At 43.3% G+C, this 21578-nt stretch overlaps 1 protein-coding gene across 20 annotated transcripts in view; it reads right to left on the minus strand.

The window, feature by feature from the left end:
* Positions 1–21578, minus strand: part of PXK (PX domain containing serine/threonine kinase like) — a 109106-nt gene that overhangs the window by 52756 nt on the left and 34772 nt on the right. For 19 of the 20 annotated variants that reach the window (XR_010412380.1, XR_010412377.1, XR_010412376.1 and 16 more), the window contains exons 4-13: positions 19979–20165; positions 13017–13094; positions 12400–12473; positions 11595–11669; positions 8874–8978; positions 8210–8311; positions 6484–6645; positions 5928–6045; positions 4593–4671; positions 1779–1827 (exon numbers count right to left, since the gene is read on the minus strand). Coding sequence is in view for 16 of the 20 variants with exons in the window: in XM_045862058.3 (XP_045718014.1) it covers positions 1779–1827; positions 4593–4671; positions 5928–6045; positions 6484–6645; positions 8210–8311; positions 8874–8978; positions 11595–11669; positions 12400–12473; positions 13017–13094; positions 19979–20165 (1029 nt within the window). In the remaining 4 variants the exon portion in view is untranslated. The remainder of the gene's footprint in view (positions 1–1778; positions 1828–4592; positions 4672–5927; positions 6046–6483; positions 6646–8209; positions 8312–8873; positions 8979–11594; positions 11670–12399; positions 12474–13016; positions 13095–19978; positions 20166–21578) is intronic. The other variant, XM_064594446.1, reaches the window with a different exon arrangement.

The raw sequence follows: 21578 nt of genomic DNA on the forward strand, positions 1-21578 counted from the left end.
CAGGTCATGATCCTGGGGTCCTGGGATCGAGCCCTGCGTCGGGCTCCCTGCTCAGCGGGGAGTCTGCTTCTCCCTCTCCCTCTGCCTGCCACTCCCCCTGCTCATGCTCTCTCTCTCTCTTGCTCTGACAAGTAAATAAATAAAATCTTTATAAAAAAAAATGTTTTGTCTGAGAAAGCAGCCGTAGATAAATGGCTGGTATTAAAAAAGCAAAGTAAGGCATCATCCTGGGTTTTTTGGGTTCCAAAGCTCCTGTACTTCCCACAATACCACACAATGCTGCTACTTACCAGGATGCTTCCTTCCTGCCTTTCTGCTAGATACAGGTGAATACATTTTTACACATTGTATTTTATATCCTGCTTCTTCTTCCCCTTAGCCCAAATAATTGCTTTCCATGCTACTACAATGTCTTTATAAATTTTACTTCTATTAGATAAAAAATATTTTATCAAACAGATGTACCATAAATTATTAAGCTAGTCCCTAATTGTAGAACATTTAGATTGTTTTCAAATTTTTGCTATTATAAATACTGTACCTAAACTTCCAGTTATAAAATAAATAAGCCATGTTCATTGCAGCATACAGAATACAGTCAATATTTTAACGACTTTGTGTGATGATAGATGGTGACTAGACTTATTGTGGGGATCATTTCATAATGTATAAAAAATATCAAATTACTTTGATGTACGCAAACTAAGAGGATATTGTATGTTAACTATACGTCAATAAAAAAATTATTGTACCTTCTCGTTTGATTAAAAAAAGCACTAACTTGACACACAGATGGCCAACAAGTAATGAGAAGGAGCTCAACATCACTAACCATGGAAATGCAAATCAAAACCACAAGAGATACCGCCTAACATCTGCTACAATGGCTGGTATCAGAAGGACAACATAACAACTGTTGGCGAGGATGTGGAGAAAAAAACCTTTACACTATCGGTGGAATGTAAATTGGGAAAATAGTATGGAGGTTCCTCAAAAAATTAAAAATACCATATGATCCAGAATTCCACTTCTGGGTATGTATCTAAAGGAAATGAAAACACTAAATCAAAAAGATATGCACTCCCATGTTCACTGCAGCATTATTTACACCAAGACATGGAAACAACCTAAGTGTCTATCAATGGATGAATGGATAAAGAAAATGTGGGTATATATGATGGAATATTACTCAGCCACTTAAAAAAAAGGAAATCCTTCCATTTGCAACAACATGAATGGAGCTTAGGGGCATTATGCTAAGTGAAATAAGACAGAGAGAGAAAGACAAATACCATATGATCTCATTTCATGTGGGATCTAAAAACAAAACAAAACCTGAACTCATACAGAACAGATTGCTCACAGAGAACAGAACGGAACAGAATGGTGGTTTGCAAGGGTCGGGGTGAGGGGACAGATGAAACAGGTGAAGGGGGCAAAAGGTACAAACTTCCAGTTCCAAAATAATAAGTCATAGGCATATAATGTACAGCATGGTGACTATTATTAATATACTGTATTGTATACTTGAAAGTCGCTAAGAAAGTAAATCTTAGAAGTTCTCACCACAAGAAGAAAAGAATTAGAACCATATATAGTGATAGACGTTAACTAGACTTACTGTGGTGATTACCACATTATAGTTATAATGTTGTTTTACACCTGAAACTAATATAATGTTGTATGTCAGTTCTACTTCAGTCATTTTTTTAAAAGCACTAAGTTTCAAAATCAACTTATATATGTCACAAACCAAAAAAAGATATGATTTGCTTTACCTTAAACTGTGGCTTTTCAGAAGTGGTTAGTAAAACATCACTGAATAATCTGTTAAGAAAAGAAACAAACAAAATCTTTCTTAAGCCCAGGTGTCCTCTCAGAACAGGATCAAAACAAAATGAGACATTTTTAGCCCATGAGGTTCCCACATGCCCCAGCCCTGGCCCAGTCCACCATTTCATGCTTATCGACAAACTCCAAGTTTACAGGCCACCCGATGTGACTGCAGAAAAACCTCAGCACCTCCCCCCTGCCCCCCGGTATCAGAGGTGCTACCAGGGAGAGACTGGGTCAACCCTGTACTGAAGGTTATTTCCCCACACTGCAGGGCAACAGTCCTCTCATGCTATATAGTAAAGTAATACACACTTTAAAAAATTAGTTTTGCAAATTATTATTTTATTATAGTTATATTTATTATACTGCAAATAATTTATGCAGTAGGTATTTCTAAACAGAATAACCAATATCCCCCCTTTTTTGTTAAATCCCAGAAGAGGATAAAATTTATTCTAGGGGTGGCGCAGTCAGTTAAGTGTCTGACTCTTGGGTTTCAGCTCAGCTCATAATCTTAGGGTGGTGAGATTAAGCCTTATATTGGGCTCTGCGCTCAGTGCGGAGTCTGCTTAAGATTCTTTCTCTCGGGCGCCTGGGTGGCTCAGTTGGTTAAGCGACTGCCTTCGGCTCGGGTCATGATCCCAGGGTCCTGGGATCGAGTCCCACATCGGGCTCCCGGCTCAGCGGGAGGCCTGCTTCTCCCTCTCCCACTCCCCCGCTTGTGTTCCTGCTCTCACTGTCTCTGTCTCTGTCAAATAAATAAATAAAATCTTTAAAAAAAAAAAAAAAAAAAAAAAAAAAAAAAGATTCTTTCTCTCTCCTTCGCCCTCTGCCCCTCCCCCTGCTCTCACTCTCTCTCTAAAATAAATAAATAAATCTTTAAAAAATTTTTTCTAGAGCTCAGTAAAATAAAAATGTCTAAGTAGAAAGAAACTATTCTGATTGGAATCTAACAAGAAAATAATTTTTTTCTAAGAAGTGTTTCTTGTATTCCCTTAAAAAAAAAAAGGCAGCTTTTAGAGTATGTCAATTCTCTCTTCAAAAATTATGTGACTAAAAACAACAGCATGAGGAATTCTGAACTACTTTGGCTAAGACAGTTTGGAGAATTTAAATGGTTGCTTGGGCAGTGCCCATATGGCTATGTGGGAGTCTTGCCTTGAGGAGTCCCCCTTTTTAAAAAACAGGAAATACTTCACAAGTAGAAATGACACAGTTAACTTTTCCCCACAGTGTTCCCTGGGCGGCTCTGGAGGTGGAAACAGAACTCTCCCTGTCAAGGGCACAGGCCTATTTACTTCCAGAAAACGTGTTTTAACTGAACATAGTTCACGCCTCTTCAAGTATTCTTCTCAAGGCTGAAGGCCACAGGGTAGAAAGACCTCAGTGAGGAAAAAACAATGTGGATTCCCTTTAGACTTGGAAGGCTGGGAGGAGAATGGAAGAGCTCTGGAACGTGGGGGCTGCAAATGCAAACCCAAGTAAATTAACATGAATCCAGGCTGTTCCCTAACTACAAATGCATGCTGTTTTAAAAATTTGTATGAAAATTATTTCATTTCCCTAATTGGGTCTATTTTTCCATATTTACACTGTTGTTAATGGTGGCTGCTTGCGACAGGGACGCGCTAGTGTCAATTGTACTTTAAATATGTCACATCCATGGGCAGGGGCTGGGGCGGGGCCTGGGGTGGCTCGGCACAGCTTCCACAGGGCCTAGGACAGCGCCTGGGCTACAGCAGACCTTCTCTAAACACAGGGACCTCCGCTGAGCTCTGGCCGTATGCATTCAAGCTGAGCCCTGTCCTGTGTCCCCACATCACTGTTTCCTGAGTACATCTGTTATACAACAAGCTGGAACAGACAACGCACTGGGTGCGCCGCATGGCACGTGATGCTCACAAAATATAGGCTGAATCAATACTCATCACAAGTAACACTCGATAGGCACTTGTTAAGTACCTGGCGCTTCACCAGGAATCGTCTCATTCAATCCTGCCCACAACCCTCTCCGGTGGGGCTTATTCCCATCCCCGTTTCCCAGATAAGGAGCCTCCGCTTCCAGATGCAGGAAACCTGCCCAAGGTCACCCAGGTCGAAGTGGTGAGGCTGGGTCCACCCCCAGGCTGTCTAACCTCAGACCCACCCTTCTTAACCACGCTGCTGCCCTCTCCAAGAAGGGACAGAGAACATAGCTGGAGGCAAGGCCCTGCAGCACTATTTCCAGGGTCCTGATGAACTAGTCACAACCCGGTTTAAGGGAGACTGTCTTCTGCGCTCCAAGCCCCTTGCACAATGCCTGGTACCTGTTAGATGTGTGATCGATGTTACCCAGAGAGCAAAGGAACAAACGAGTGCACTGCGGGTCAGAAACACGCTGCTCTCCTCTGAGAGGGCAGAACCAGCCACGGCTGAGGGCCAGCTGGTGTGAGGAAACAGGACCACGGACAGCGCACGAGCAGGCCCTCCGTCAGAATGTCCTAAGCAGGGGCGGGGGGCACGTGTACATGCACAGGACACTAACTAACATCGACAGCAAGAGACACGTGTGAAGATGCGGACATGAAGGGAGAGCAATCAGACCACAGTAGTGGAGAGGTCATGATATCATGCTGCACATGACCGACAGCAAGCACGTCACTTCGACTCTGCAAGGACCACACCTGAGTCTCGACCACGGCGCCAGGCACCTGGCTTAGCGGTCCAGCGTTCTACACAGTTAGGAAGGTGACAACCAAGGCGTGTGATTGACTTACGGCATCTGTAAGAGCCGGGAGACGGTAGGCATGCCATTTTTACAGGCTTCACAAGACAGCGTAGACTCCAACACGGCCACTTGAAATGAACAGATACACATTTTAGTTCCACAGAACATGCTGGCAAATCCACTTGGTGACAAAAAGTCTGACACCACTTTGCAACAACTGTCTGCAGACTGATCAGGACGGTGTCAAAACTCTCCACGCACAGACAGATGGCATACGTCGGGAAGGGGAATGCTGGCAATACTATGTTACCGATGACTCAGAATAAATGGTGCAGAAACCACATGCTGACAGAAAGCTAAACATACTTCAAAGAGAACTGGAGGAAGGATTCCAGATATCATTCATTAAAGTGTTTGCTCCCTTAGAGGAGAAGGAAACACTACGCAGAAAACTCTGAACTCGAAAGACGTTTTGCTGCTTGCTTGCTTTTCAATCAGAACCAGCACACGAGATGCCAGTTGTTGCTATCTCATCATCCAACACCCCGGATGATATAAACCAAAGCAGCCGGATTTTTCTTCTCACAGGTCACTGTTCAGTTTCAGCTGTTCGAACTCGACACAAAGTGGTCTCAGGGCCTGTGCTCTTGAAGCACCTCATTGGACACAAAACCAGCACTTGGCGGAGGGTTAGCTTGCCCACCTCGAAGGCCCGGTGGTCCAAGAGCTACCCTGCCCTCCCCTCTTAGTGCTCTAGCGGTGAGTTCTAAGCTGGCTGGGGACGGGATGAAAGGGTCCCCGGATGAGTCTGCATCAGTCCCCACGTCTCTCTCCCAAGGGTGTCTCCCGCCTGTCCTCTGGCCCTCCTCGGTCCCCTAAGCAAGGCTGGAGGAATGCCTGGATCCAATTTGCCAGGCGTCTGTATTCCCGCCGACCTTTCCCTGCTCTCGGCCTGCCAACCTTTTATCTACCAGATGTCCGGCCCGTGGCTCTCTTGTTCCTTGCAGGTCCCACTCCAGCCTTGGTCTGGCCCTTGACACCTGTCCATGTTGAAAGGCTGGCTTCAATTTGCCTGCTCCTAGCTTCTGCTTCTATATCAGACTCGGTCTGGCCAGACTGCTCTACAACCTCCTGCTTCCAAAATTCGAACACAGTTACAATATGTCTCCTGAGGTTTCAGATAGCCTGACAAATGGACAAGCCATCTGAATTTTTAGTGAAGTGAATTTAAATAAATCACTCAGACCTGGTTTACTTTTAAATGGGATTTGGCTGGCTATGGAGCATGGCAACTTCCTCTGGGTCCTTCCTGGACTCTGGAAAGGGGGTGAGTAGCTCTGCAGACTACCAGGGCTCAGAAGACTCCTCCAAACCCCATACTGACCCACAGCCATAGACGGTGCTGGAGGGAAGGAATCTACAGGCACTGAGTCTGGCGGTCGTCCGTAAGTCATTTCATACAGTAAGTGGCCAAAGCAGTGGACGTCCATGCTTTCCAACGTCTGTGGAAGACAAGAGGGCAGCAGCATGGTTATCCTTCAGTTTGGCTTTGTGAATCCCAATGCTCCTTCCCTAGGCTTCCACTGAGAGAAACATGGCCCAGGGCCAACCCCACTCATAATTGGTAGGGAAAACACAACTCTAAGGCCTTGTGCAAAAGCTCCAAAGGCATTGCTCTGACCCAAGGTCTTGGGTCTACTCTCCACTGTTTTCCAGTCAGTGATTCTATGTCCCTCATCGTCCTGTCTACCATTTCAACGAGGCTCTTAAAGATAGAGTGATGCTCTGTGAGAGAACACAGCCAACAGGCATGGCCTACCCTGCCTGTACCTTTCACCGCCTGGTGCATATTTCTTACACGGGCAGGTCATGGGTCCTGCCATGGAGAACATTTATACCTAAAAATGAAATTGCTGTTTTTGTTACTTCTAGCAACTTACGTTGATTTTCCTGAATTGTGAGAAATAGGATCGGTAGAAGGAAGGAAGGCCCAATAAGGAATTCTCAAGGTCTAGCAGCCGGCAAGTGTCACCATCTAGCATCACATTGGAAGCATGAAGATGCCCATAAGGGAATCCCTTGTCATGTAGAAACTTTAGTACCTATTAAAAAATACACATAGGTTACATTTTCCCCCCAACTCATTCAGCTATGAGATAGGCTGAACTTTGTTTTTAAGTCAATGTATTTTGAAACAAAACCAAACAGGTCACTGAGGAGATTCCTAAAGACAAATGCCACCTCCATCCATTTCTTTGGAAAAGGGGGTGATGCTGAATGCTTTCCAGATGTGAGATGCAAGGCCAAGCTCCCTCATATCCAAAGAACAGAGGAGCAGCCTGAATCCGCTTGGGGTTAACAGCTTTGATGCCAGAAAGCTTGACTTCAAGCACTTTCTGATCTCAACAGGCCCGCAGCTTTCGGGCCAAAGTCTTGACCCTCCCACACAGATGAGTAAAGCTATCATGTCAGGGCATCGGCCAGTTGTCCAGGAAAAGGGGTTGAGCTAAAAACATCCCTAGGCCAACCTCTTCTCAGAATATATTACGCTATTAATAGGACACATGACAGGCTCCTACAGAAAGAAGCAAACTTTTCAGCTGCCATTTCATAAACAGTGGCTCACCCAGCAAGAGAGATGCCTGGAGGGCGCCTGGGTGGCTCAGTTAGTTGAGCGACTGCCTTCAGCTCCGGTCATGATCCTGGAGTCCCGGGATTGAGTCCCCCATCAGGCTCCCTGCTCAGCGGGGAGTCTGCTTCTCCCTCTCCCGCTCCCCCCTCTCGTGCGCTCTCTCTCTCTCATTCTCTCTCTCAAATAAATAAATAAAATCTTTAAAAAAAAAAAAAAAGAGAGATGCCTGAAGATACACCCATAATGACCTCATGAACTAGAGCAGTGCTAGCCAAAAGGGGTGCCCAGAACAATCTACTGAGGACTGGAAGAAAATATGACAACTTCTCTTTCTATTTGTTTGTTTTTAATCTCCTTCTTTCCGGGGTGCCTGGATGGCTCAGTCAGTTAACTGTCCAGCTCTTGATTTTAGCTCAGGTCTTGATCTCAGGGTCATGAGTTCAAGCCCCATGTTGGGCTCCGCACTGGGCGTGGAGCCTACTTGAAAAAAAAAAAACTCCTTCTTTCCTAACTTAACTTATAATATACAACATATATTAGTAGTAGTGCATGCATATAATAGTTATATATGTGTAATATTGAGGGGAGTTTTGTTTGTTTTCACTGATAGGGTCACACAATCCAAGAAGCCTGGAGAACACTGCTCTAGAGAGTGATACGGGAAAGGCTTTTCATGCTAGTTACACTTCTGCAAGGGAGCCATATGGTTATGTACTGATAAAAGAAAATCAACAATCTTGGCACAAAGATAAAGATCAACCAAATATAATACAAAAGTTGGTATCTGCACCGTGAAGTTCTTAAAAATCAGACCCTAAATGCCAATAGCTAAGATTTTGGAATTCTGTAGATCTGAATTGGCTGCCTTAGTCTCAAGTATTTGTTTTTTGGGATAAAATAGGACAATGCTATCAGTTTATAAGCAATCAGACAACTTAAACTATTTTGAATATTGCCTAAGAACTTTCCCAAAAGAATACTGTAATCTGGATGAAATTCCAATGCAACCTAAGCAAATATTAAATACCCCTTACCTCTAATATTTGCCGCCCATATGTTTTTATTTGCTGGAGTTCAAGGCCCTGAATCTTCTTAGGGTTGCAGTACTTCTTTAGGAATGGGTCTTTTGGTTTTGCCTTTAGAAAAGCACAAAGAGCATGTAAGAAAGCAGCAGAGGGTCTGAGTCCCACATGTAGCCTCCTGGACCAGGCAGGACTCTAAGCAGCTAGGGGTGCCAGATGAGGTCAGCTCATAGGATGTGGGTTTTTAAAGTACTAGAATCTGTACAGTTGATAGAAAGAGGCTGCCCTGAGTTCCATCCCTTCTCTGGTCCAGTGAAGCTGGGCCTGGTCTTGGCCTTAGCAGACTCCCAAGTTTTGTTTTCCAACTTTACTGAGATAGTTCAGTATTGCTTTGTTAAGTGAAAGACAAAAACTTTAAAACTGACCTAAATGAGCAGCCTACAATGTAATGGACATAATCATTACCTGTTCAACCTTATTTCATTTGGGGAAAGGAATGCTCTTTAACCAGACTGGGTAGTTTTACTGCTAAAATCAAAATAAATTCCAAATCAAATCAAACTTAAAATAAAACCCTCAGGGCCTAACTTCCAGAACCTTAGGGATCAAGTATCTGTAACAGGTTCTGAAGGGACTTGAGAATTTCTTTATGACCCTGAACTTGCACCACAAGTACCTTGTAGATCAGGTCCTTCAAAGTTCCTTTGTCATTAAACATCCTAATAAGCAATGCAGAGGATTCATTAGCTGTGGCAAAGGTGACCCGATAGATATAAGGGTGCTGCCAAAACAAAACAGACATTCACATTTATTCGCATCAGCATCTGGGTCCTTTGAGATCAAGAATCTGGTTACGTAGAGTTAAGTTCCATCTCAGCAGTTTAGTTGCACATAAATGTGGGGATGTTCCCTGAACATGTGGCATTTTCTTATCAGATGATCAACTAGCATGTCATTCTTTAGATGAGAGAAGGAACATAAACTATACTGACAAAGGGACATGGAGAAGTGGCACGGTGAGCTCTCCATATCTGCCTGGGGATGCACATGCTCCTAGCTCAGGCAGAAGTCTGGGGGATAATGGTTTTAATATTCTGCCTCTGTACACTGGTAGAGAGTACAGCCAAACCCTAGCACAGCCAAGTGAGGACCAGGATAAATGTGTCTTCATTCACAGCGTTGCCTAACATTTCACAGTGCTGTTTGGTGCCAAGCCAGCGAGCGTAAAAGCCAGAAAACAAGCGAAAAAGCAGCATCTTTTGGCATCTTGGCCCTTATCCAAAGCAGCTAGCATGAATCTTCCCGTCGTTCTTTTGCAGGGTGCAGTATGATGATTCACAGTGTCTTCCTGAGATGAGGCCATTGATGTCAAGCAAGTGGGGGTGGAGAGTAAGACAAAATTAATGACTGAAAGTCCTTGTATGACCTGGAATTTTGGTTACATGAACCAACTGGCTTCAGACAGGTATTACAATGTCCATTCGCTCAAACGAGCACCATTAGAATTTAAACCCATAGGAGCTGAGCTGTGCAAAGGTTTGGGAGGGCAGGGGTTGAGTAGGTTGGGGGATGGAAGGGTGTGCCCAGGAAAATATAGTCCTTGATCATGAAGTTTCTTCTGACCATCCCATCAAAATGATTGCTGTTGATATTGTTAACAGCTTTATTGAACTATAGTTCACGTACCATTATAATTCACCTATTTGTCGTGTACAATTCAATGGTTTTCAGTCTATTCAGAGCTGTACAAACTACCACACAATCTAATTTTAGAACACTTTCATCACCCCAAAAAGGAACCCAATGAATAAAATAAAAATCCTTGAGTCCATACGGATATAAATAGACAAAGAGGAGAGAATGGGAAGCTCTTCCTTACAGGACAATGCCAACTGATAAACGTAAGAGGAATGATGGAGTTGGAAAATCTCAATGAAGCTAAAACTAGTGGGGCTTTGATAAGAACAGGATATTTATACAGTCTCAAAATATCTCCCTTATTAATTCTTGTTATTTATTTGATGAAATAATTAAGGATGGGTACAAATATTTAGCCTGAATTGTTCACTGTGGCTTTTTTCTTTTTAAATAAGAACAAAAAACTGGAAGTGGTCCAAATGTCTTGTAGAAGATTAGTTGAATAAACTGAGGTAAAGATAATTCTACGCACCCAGTAATAATGATGTTATACTATATTTATTCAACATAAAAGATGTACATGGTATACCATTAACCAAAAAACCAGGTTTTAAAACAATACATGTATAATTTTTCAAAAATAACCATATAAAGTTCTAGAAAAGCAACAACTAAACGTTTTGGTTCATACTCCTGGTTGCTTGGGATTACAGGTGAGTTTTATGTTCTTATTTTTGCTCACCCATGTTTTCTGACTTTTCTATAATTAATATGCACCACTTATCTGCACCCCCTTCTTCTTTAAAAAGCACAGCCATTAAAGGAAATTTGGAATTGAATGCTGAGAGTCTGTGTCACACAACTAATCACACACAAAGACCACAGCATTTTTCTTGGCTATGCTGCACACCTCATTAAAAGCTTGGTTTTGCTAGCTTGACAAGACACTCTATCTTCAAAAATGAACCTGCCAACCCAACTGGATAGGTCAGCGTAACTGTGCTCATGAATGACTCATTCTAGGGTCCTACATCCTCATGCAGACCACAGATAAAGAACTCACTTTTCTGGCCAGATTAGTCTTTTCCTGAAGACATTCTGCACATATTCTGAAATATACTGATGTGGTTCTTTCCACTAAGGCCTTGGATCAGAACTGTACATTAGCAGGCATAATGCCAGGCACTCCCAAAGGCCAACTAGTTGGCCTGTAAGAATAGTGACTCGGACAGCAAAAGGGCTCTTCGTGCCTTCCCTCACCCAGCTTATCTAAATCCATATTAGTTCTGTTTTCTCAGGCTAGAAACAGATCTTTCAATTCCACTGAGAGAAACATCCTCACCGAGAACAAAGTAGGTGCTTTCCTACTCGGATATTTGCCTAAAACACACGTAAGCATTTAAATTATCAATTTCATGGGTTGTGCCAATGTCATGAATACCATTCAAATGGTCTCTGAACTATGGGAGTAGCCCTGAGCGATTTCAGTGTGAAATGAAATCCACTGTACCTCTCCATTCTGTTGAGCCTACAGAGCACTTCCAGCTCTTCTGTCCATGGTCACCTACAAGAAAACGCTCTGAATCTGTCATCAGTACCTAGAACAATAGAAGGGCTTGGGGCACCTGGCTGGCTCAGTCAGCACAGCATGCGACTCTTGATGTCGGGGTTGTGCTCATTTGAGCCTCATGTTGGGTGTAGAGATGACTTAAAAATAAAAGAGTAAAAAAAGAAAAAGAATAGAAGGGCTTGTACTCACCAAACAGGAAGGCAGAAGTTTGATTAGACACTGAAAATCTTTATCTGACAGATACTTGTCGGGACCAAGGTCAGCCTGAAAACATGGGGGAAAATATCAGGGTGTTGTCTTAAGTTATCAAAAGAAAAATTCCTTGTAAACCTTTCGCTTTTTTTCATTTGTCCAAATATATGACTGTAAACCAAAGATGAAAGCCACACAAAGTCTTGCTGCCTCAAGGCTTTTCTGGAGAGGTAGAATGCAAAACATATAAATACCAGGACTTAACGACACTCTTGGGTGATGGGTATTAAGGAGGGCACTTGTTATCATGAGCACTGGGTGTTGTGTATAAGTGATGAATCACTGAATGCTACTCCAGAAACCAAATTGCACTGTATGTTAACTACCTAAAATTAAAAAAACAGAACGATGAAAAAAACCCCCAAAATTATGCTTTTTATCAAATTCCATTAGCCAAATCACTAGAACTCCCGAAGTGAGAGATAACATAAAGCAATGCCTAAGTATTTCTTCTTTAAAATAAATTGCAAAATTGCCAATCCTAAAGAGGTTCCAGAACTATTTTAAGCTGTTCCTGTTTCTTTCCAGATGTTTACGAGTTGATCAAATACAATCACACGGATATAACCAAATGAATAAGCAAAGTGACTCAAAATGACTCTCCTTTGATGTGGGACTGAAGAGGCCTTTACAACATCACTCAGAAGCACAGTACAATTTCTTAATTATCTTTTTTCAATATCTGCTTTCATAAACCCATCTCAAGTCCATGAAAGGAGACTGAAGCAAAAAAACAGCTTACCCAGCTTAACACTAGCCGTTCCTTCGGCTGATTTTTAATTTTCATCAAGAAATATTTCTTCCTTATCCTCCAACCTGCCATAAAAGCAGAGATGTAGTCATAGCAAATAGTTTTTACACCAGTAGAGAGAAGTTTCATTAACTAAGTAATTCAAAAAATTAAGGTCGGCAATCTTATCCATAGCAATATAGGCACCAGTAAAACAACTACTTGGTAATATTGACACGGGAAAGACTGTACTTAAGCAAAACAAAACAAAACAGAACCCCAAACCAAAAAAAAACCCACAGAAAACACCAAAACAACTGCAAACAAAGAAATTCTTCACGGGAACAGGAAAATGGGCACTTCAGCTGAGGTGTCGTGAGAAAGAGAGATGAAGAATGACGGATGGCTCTGAGAGTACACATTACTACCCCCTGAATCTCCAGGTGGCACTTTACCCAAGATTCATTAAGCATACAAGTTACGGACTGCGTCTTCAAGCAGTAGGAAGGCAAAAAGAAAAAGAAATCACCTGCATTGAAGAGCTTTCTTGGGATACAGATAGGAAAGCGTGACAAAGAGTCCAGTTCTGTGATCTGTTTGAACAGACCAGGCATGTGCCAGTTTCTCACCTATGTCTTTCAATGGTTCTACCACCTCCCACTTTGGTTCTGACCGGAAGAACATGGAAACTTGCTGTAAGGCAATCTCTGCAAAGACATTTTAGAAACTCATCAGTCCAACCTATCAGGAAAGCACCACATGCTTAAGATGTTACTCTTGCAAATGAAATCTTAATAAGTTTATGACCTTCTTAAAAAACTTTACAAAAAAAAAAAAAAAAAAAAAGCCAGAGAGTAAATGCAATGTAGGATTCTAGACTGGATCCTGGAACAGAAAAAGGACAATAGTGGAAAAACAAGTGAAATCTGAATAAAATCTGTAGTTAATAGTAATGCACCAATGTTGATTTCTTAGTTTTGATAAATGTGTTACAGTTATGTAAGATGTTAACATTAGGGGAAATTTAGTGAGGGGTGGTATATGGAAACTCTTTGTACTATCACTGCTGTTTTTCTGTAAGTCTAAAATTATTCCAAAGTAAAAAGTTTATTAATAAGAGTAATTACTAATGATGTGAAAAATATATATATGTATCTTTTAAACTGAAAGATCTAAAATATGTAAACTAGGGAGCATAAGCCAAGAATTCAATATATGCATCAGGATACAACCCAAGCACAAAACTCAAAATGTGTTCTGAGGTCAGCTCAGAACAGTATTTATGTTGCTCCAAGTGATATTTATCCTGTCTTCATTCCTCATGGAATTACAGCTTTCACCAACAAAGAAGCGATTAGCCTTAATTATATATTGGAAATAAAAGCCAGTGTTTTAGAAAAACATCTATGTACAGCAACAACACAGTTCTACTGGGGGACGTTACCATACCCCTGTTTATTGGAAAAAATCCACCTCCCTTTTTGTGTTCATTTATCATAAGAATGTTTCCCCTTTTTAAGAAGACAATGAGAAGAGGAAGTTCTTTAAAGTTCACTGTATTAAGAAATTATCAGAATAACTGTGCCTTTACAGTTCCTGCAAAAACAAACATCTGTAATTTGCTATTTTCCCTCAACACAATGAGAAAAGGAAGCCACTCTAGATCCCTGAAAGCAAACAGCAATACTGCAAATTCACTGTGGAATTTCACCTCCGCTAGCATCCATGGCATTCCAGGCCAACTGGTGAGGAAAGAGAGATTCAGCAGAAATGCTCTCCATATGTCAGAATGACCTCGTCTGGAATTACCATGCCTGGTGCTTGGCAAACAATGTGATTTTGATATATTTTACAGTACATTGTGAGTTAAGACATTCAGGGAAGAAAACAATCTACAAACTATTGGTTTACTGACTCGATAGGTAAATTGTTGATGCTGTCCACACAGAAGAAAACATGAGATAACCAGATACAAACTGCCTCCATTGACATTTGTTCTAACTACCCAAAGTGACAAACCATTTGGAGGGATCAGGTGTGGCAGAAGCATATAAAATTTTCATAATCAACGCTGGGAACTCTGTTGAGTTAATGTTGATATAAATTTTTTTTTTTAATTAAAGATTTATTTATTTATTTGAGAGAGCGAGAATGAGAGAGAGTACATGAGAGGGGGGAGGGTCAGAGGGAGAAGCAGGCCCCTCGCCAAGCAGGGAGCCCGATGCGGGACTCGATCCCGGGACTCCAGGATCATGACCTGAGCCGAAGGCAGCTGCCCAACCAACTGAGCCACCCAGGCGCCCGATATAAAATGTTTTTAGCATTTTCCAAAACAACTTGAACAGAAACAATCTAAAAAAAAACTTGAAAATAAACAACTTAAAAAGGCATCATTTTCAGTTAAGATCATATCAACTTTGGGAAGGATCATGCAAAATAATTTTCTAAATACAGTACAATGTCATTCTAAAAGAGTGTAAAGGACAGTTGGTTCATAACTGTGACTCGTAATTCCCCACAAAATCATTATTCAACAGCATTTATCGTATGCTACTATGTACCATACATTGTTCTAGGAATGGGGGAAATAGCTGTCAACAAATGGAACATCCTAGATTTGTTACTGATAAATTGAGGACAAGGAAATAGCCTTTTTTTTTTTTTTTACCTTAGGGAATCAGGAAATTGTAGAAAGGACATTTTCTTTCCCTTGAACTATGATCTATTGTCAAGTAAATCACATGACTACCTATACTGTATCCAATATGAATCCCCTCCCTCCCCAGCTTCAGGTAACACACCTCAATCCTAAGCATCTGCTCCCTGCTTAGGAGCATTTACCAGTACCTCACTTCCTTACAAAATCAAGGCCAAGCTTTTAAAACTAGTGTTAACCCAGCTCTGGCTTTACCTTGACTTTCTGTCTTTACCCCTCCACACAAGTGGTGCGGTGCCTAGATTTACCTGCCTTGACCCCTGAAGACAGGCCCGACCCCACCCCTCTGCATTTTCCGTTCCTGTCCACCTATCCCGCAAGGCTCAGCTCAAAGCTGCCACTCCCCGAGCCAGGTCTCCCCCCACCTTCCATCCTCTCTACACTCCCAGAGCTCCGCGTGAACTTCTCCTATGGGACTCACCCAAGGTCTGTCCTGTGTTAGGGCTACTCTCTTCCACTAGACTGTGAACTCTGGCTGTGAAGGCTATGTCTTAATCTGGGTAAAAGCCCACAGCCACATGGAAATATTTTTTTCTCTCCTGGAGCACTGGCCCTGCCTCTTGGCCTGGCTAACTTCTACTTATCCTTAAATCTCCATGTAGGCATCAACTCTTCTGGAAGCCTTCCTCCACCTTCAAAACTGGATCACCTGCACCCCTACTCCCACCTTCAAGGTGCTGGGCCATGTCTACTCTGCCATAGTCTTCACCTGTCAATCCCCCTGCAGAAGTGTCTTGGGATGGGGGTAGGGGACTATGCTTTCCTTAATGCTGTATTTGCAGCACCTGACACAGAGTAAGCACTCAATAAATATTGACAAAGCAAGAACTAAGGGTTCAATACATGTTCAATGGATGCGGACACTCTCTCCCATCAGAACATGAAATCCAGGGCGCCTGGGTGGCTCAGTCATTAAGTGTCTGCCTTTGGCTCAGGTCATGGTCCCAGAGTCCCACATAGGGCTCCCTGCTTGGCAGGAAGACTGCTTCTCCCTCCCCCACTCCCCCTGCTTGTGTTCCCTCTCTCTGTCAAATAAATAAATAAAATCTTAAAAAAAAAAAAAAAGAACATGAAATCCATGAAAAGAAAGGCATCTGCCCTCTATTTCCTTAATACTGACAGACACATGGGGAAAAAACTGCATGCTCAGGAAATGCTGAGAAACAAGCCCAGACAGGAAATGCAGAGCGAGGCCTTCAGGCCCATCCTGTGCTTCCCACAGAGCTCTGACTTCTCAGCTCAGAATGTACCAGCTGCCCCCACTGTGTGCAGCCTTTGAGCTCCTAGGTCCCAGCCCCACGATCATTACAGAGAACAGACTCCTCCAGCCCGGAAACCGGGTTCCAGATCCCCGATCTGCTACGGCAGGTGGCGCCACCGAGGCCTGCACAGTGGACTTGGGCCTACCACCTCTCCAAAGCGCCCTGCCCTGGTTCTGAATATAATCCCCCGCCCCCATCCCTCCCTCCCTCCTTCTTCCTTGAGCCCACTACTACCTGACCTACTCGTAGGATTCCTGGGGTTTCAGGACTAGAAGAGGACCTGAGGCTCACAGAGGGGAAATGTTGCTGATGACAAAGCTGGGACCCAGGATCCATGCCTCGGTATTTCTGGTCCAAGTGACTTCTGCATGGACATTAAAAATCCCCTTATTCTGGGGCGCCTGGGTGGCTCAGTCGTTAAGCGTCTGCCTTTGGCTTGGGTCATGATCCCAGGGTCCTGGGATCGAGCCCCGCATCGGGCTCCCTGCTCCACCGGAAGCCTCCTTCTCCCTCTCTCGCTCCCCCTGCTTATGTTCCCTCTCTCACTGTGTGTGTCTCTGTCAAATAAATAAATAAAATCTTAAAAAAAAAAATCCCCTTATTCTAAGGGAGTTTGAGGTTGGAAGATAGCTACAGTGCACTGAGGCTTTTGAATGATAGCAGCACCTCGTTACTAAGATGAACAAGGTGAGGTGTGTGTGGAGTGGGGTATGTGTGCATGTGTGTCTTCCCATATAAGCCCCTCATGACTGGAGACACCTGCTCTCCCTGTAACAAAAGCTGGCCCTCAATTAGACTTGGTAATACAAATGGACTCCTCATAACTCCTCCACAGAGTACCAAGGACCTCTATTTCCTTGGTCATCTGGAGCACCCCAGGAAAAGAAAGAAAAGATCAGAAATCCCAGGCTGGAGAGCCAGGGAGAGAGAAGGCAGCCGCTGATGCCCTGCTCCTAGTTACCCACCCCCTGGGGACCGGGCTGGCATCACAGTCCCCCTCCGACTAGGCATCTTTAACCTCAGAGCAAGAGACAGGAAGAGTAGCCTTGGTGACTTCGGCCACATGAGCACGGAACTCAGATCCTGCTAAAGTGGAGCGAGGTGGTGACCACAGACCATTTGGAAGCAGATAAGAGGTGGAGACCTTATCCACATGAAGGGGGGAAGTGACCCTCCTTAAAGAAGAGCCACAGGTCGGCAGTATGCAGAGTGCCCTCGGGAACCAGAGGCCATGCTTTGAGTTTCGGGAAGCAGGACAAGTTTGTCCAGTTACCCGGTTTTCCGGGGATTGGCTCAGTCAAGCTGGTGCAGAGGAGACTGCCTGGGCTTCCCTTTCCTGAGGCTGCTAGTGAGTCAGCCTAGAGGCAAGACAAGTTCTGACGTTTCATTCAAAGGGGGCAATAAATCAGTATCTCTCTGAAAACAGCATCCATCCCCTATTGTTTCATTACAGGACTGTGTCGTCTAAATAGCAGTGGCTTCATGAGCATTTGGGTCCCGGTGGGAGTCTCGGCAGCCTTCTTAGATCTCTGCCCACATTTACTTTGGACTCCTGACTCTCTGCCATTGCGGGGGGGGGGGGGGGGGAGGAGGGAGAGGAGAAAGATCAAGAACAATAGCAGCGTGTGAGGGGGTACAGTAGAAGGAAATATAGGGATCAGATAATCTTTCAGGGGCAAAGCAGCATTTTAATTGGAAAACACGCAGATGTTGTACCCTTGTGCAGTCTAACAAACGTGCAGCCCTAGGTAAGGTCTTTCCTCTCAGGCGATGTCTCATCTATAAAATGAGAGGGCTGGTCTGGGCATGCCTGCTCCAAATCTCTTCTAGCTCTGAGCCCACACAACTCGCTGTACTCCCGGTACGAGCTCCCTGCAAGCAGGGAGCACACCTTCCTTGCCCCTGCACCCCCCACCAGGCCTGCACCCAGCAAACAGCATAGGCACAACTGACAGTGAAGGTCTACGGAACGAACAGCGTCATCCTGTGTGCACTGCACCTTGAGGCTTGCCCTCGGGAACACATTCGCACACACTCTCGGGAAATACGGAGACAAACCAATGAACTAGGTTAGGGCTGATTTGATACCAGTCACTATAGACGGCTCACCATCTGACAATGCGGGGAACAATGTAGGTGAAGCACGGTGACTGAAAGCCATGAGAGATGTTACTCTGGAAGAAGTTAAGCTGTCCTGGGAGCCCCTGTCCTGTGATGCCTTTTCTCCTAGATGAACCAAAAACCAACTGGGGGAAGAATGAAAGCCTTGTAATAACTTACACTCGATTTCATCACTTAGAGTAAATGTGTTTGAACTAAACTTTCCTTCACTTGGTTGCATTCTAGAAAGGCATTTTTCTTACCTCTGCAGGTACTTCCACTAGAGGATAGGAGGTACGTTCCATTGCAAGGCTTCTCAGACTGTAATGCACATGCAAATCACCTGGGGACTTTATTAAACTCAGATCCTGATCCATGGGTTTGGGATGGGGCCTGAATTCAGCATTTTTGACAAGCTCCCAGTGATGCCAATGCTGTGGGTCAGAGGACCACACTGTGATGTGAGGAGCAAGGTCCAAGGGCTGTGGTTTTCAAACTCTGGCTACGTACTGGAATCTCTTGGGGAGCTTTATAAACTAGGAGCCCCCCCGCCCCCGTAGAGATTTTCATTTAATTGGCATGAGTACCTGGGCATCAGGATTTTTTAAAGCTCCCTGGGTGAGTCTATTATGCAGAAAAATTTGGTACCTGACAAGAAGTCCTGTATTTCCCTCTCTCTGAAACAGGAATAAAGGTGCCTCCCTCTAATTACTTCAAAAGCAGTGTTTTGAGGACCTGAAATGTAATGTGTACACAATCTATTCTCTTAGCAAGGAAATCAGCTTATTAAAAATACCCAGAGTTCCACTAAGACTCTAAGCACAGCTCAGCTTTAACAAATCAGTCGAATTCTAGTCACTGGTTCAGTTCTACAATGGTTTCCATTGGTCTCCTCAAAGCCACCCAGGGAATACTGAATAGTTAATCACTCATTCTGCAGACAAGAAGCTTAGGTTACTGACGATAGCTTTGTGTGTAACTGGCACCCCTTCCACCTCAGTCCCCTGACTGATCCAGGGAAGGCGTCGAAGACAACTAGCTCCTCCTCAGGCTTTGCCTTGAGTGGGTCTCTGGGAGCAACTGGGAAGACACAGAAAGGACCCTTTTGAACCACTCTCAGTATAAAGTAACTCCCCGAAAAACCAGACATACTATATGTTGTAAATACAAGAAGAGATCCAAATAAAAATCAAATTGAGATTATGGTACAGATTATTGTGGATTATATACTTTCTTTTCTGTCAGGGAAGATAATAAAGACAAGACTCTAAGTACAAGACCCAATAACTTCTCTTTCATATTCTTCTGTGCAAACATCACATTTTAGAAGTAATTATTTTTTTCTTATACTTACAGTAAATTACAATTGGGTATAGTACTAATAAGCAAGTAATACCCTATAACAAATGTACACATGGCCCCGTCTGGAAATAACTCCTCCTACATGTTGTCTCCAGCAAAGAACAGTGTCTCTATGGTCATGCAACCGTAGCTCACAGATCCCTTTGCTTACCAGTGTAGTTTGCAGAATAGTTGTTTGGGTCTAAAAACTTCTTAACCAGCTCACAATTAGACAAGATATGATTTGTGGTGATAACGTTGAGATAGTTCTGAAGACCTTTCTGCCTCTCAGCTATGAATTCACGATCCATGTTACCAATCAATTTTTTGGGAGGAAGAGGTAGACTGAGGCCTGCAATCTTTAATTAAAAGAGAAAAAGTATTATACTCCTGTCATCTCCACATAAGATGTAATATCAGAATCCTGAGCCACCACATTTCATTAAGATGCACCCTGATTTCAGTGCTATGATAAAAACGTGAAAAATTGCAACTCAGAATTGGTAAAATGCTATATCAAGCATAGCAACTTTAAAACTTAATTTTTTTAAAAAAGTTTTTCTATCAAACTTATATATGAACATAATTTCGAGAGTCAAATAGTCTTTTTATTATTAGCAGTCCCGTGACACTCCCCCCCCCAACCACCTCTGCCAACAGGTGACCTAGCCATTATCCACTCCCCAGAGGCAGCCACATCAAATTCTCTCAGTTGGTCTTTTTGGCACAGGGTTCATTATGAATTGATTTTCATTTTTAGGCATTAATCTATTAATTTCCCGTTATGGATTAAGTTCTCTTTCACAATCCCGATCTCACCCCACATGCAACTTATTCCTAATCCCTCCAATATAGCTATAATTTTATCTAGTGCAATATTCCTGTTTACATTAGGTGATCTGCACCATTAAGCCAGAGAGCCATGCTTACAATTCCTTTTTTATCAACTGGTCTTTTTGGTTTGTTTGTTTTAGTTTTCTATTCAACTCCAAACTTTCCATCTAAGCATTTTCTCAACATATTCAGATACAAAGATGCATCAATTTCGTCCCTTGAGGAGTGCCTGCTCCAAGCAGCACTGGTGGTCCCTACACTTGCTGGGCTGGCATTTTGGGACATCACACTAGGGATGCTTTTTCCTTTCTCCTGCTGAACCCCATTTCTAGATCCATACCTTCCTTTTTTGTAGAAGAATCCCTGATTTTTGGTGGGGATACCCTCCGTCAGCTTCCTAAAAAGGGAGCTAGGGAGGGACGTCAAATTTTTGAAAAGTTTCATGTGTAAATGTCTTTAATCTATCCTCACACTTGAGTGATAGAGAATCTTGATGTGGAATTCTTTTTTTTTTTAAGATTTTATTCATTTATTTGACAGAGAGAGACACAGTGAAAGAGGGAACACAAGCAGGGGGAGTGGGAGAAGCAGGCTTCCTGCAGAGCAGGGAGCCCGATGTGGGGCTCCATCCCAGGACCCCAGGATCATGAACTGAGCCGAAGGCAGACGCTTAACGACTGAGCCACCCAGGCGCCCCTTGATGTGGAATTCTAAGTTGGAAATATTTGTTCTTCACAATTTTTAAGAACGACTTTATTGTCTTCTAGCTTCCGGCGCTGCTGTTTGCAGATTCTTGCTTCCGTTTTTGTTTTGTTTTGTTTCCCTCCCTGGAAGCTTCTAGGGTCTTCTCCTTGACCCCAGTTTGTGAAATCCATGTGCCTCTCTGCAGGTCTATCTTTACCCTCTGTGCTGAGTACGCAGCCATTTCTATCTGGAGA

Source organism: Mirounga angustirostris, unplaced genomic scaffold, assembly GCF_029215605.1.
Source record: "Mirounga angustirostris isolate CCGP_5_RB_7025 unplaced genomic scaffold, mMirAng1.0.hap1 SCAF_1, whole genome shotgun sequence".
NCBI classification, from domain to species: Eukaryota; Metazoa; Chordata; class Mammalia; order Carnivora; family Phocidae; genus Mirounga; species Mirounga angustirostris.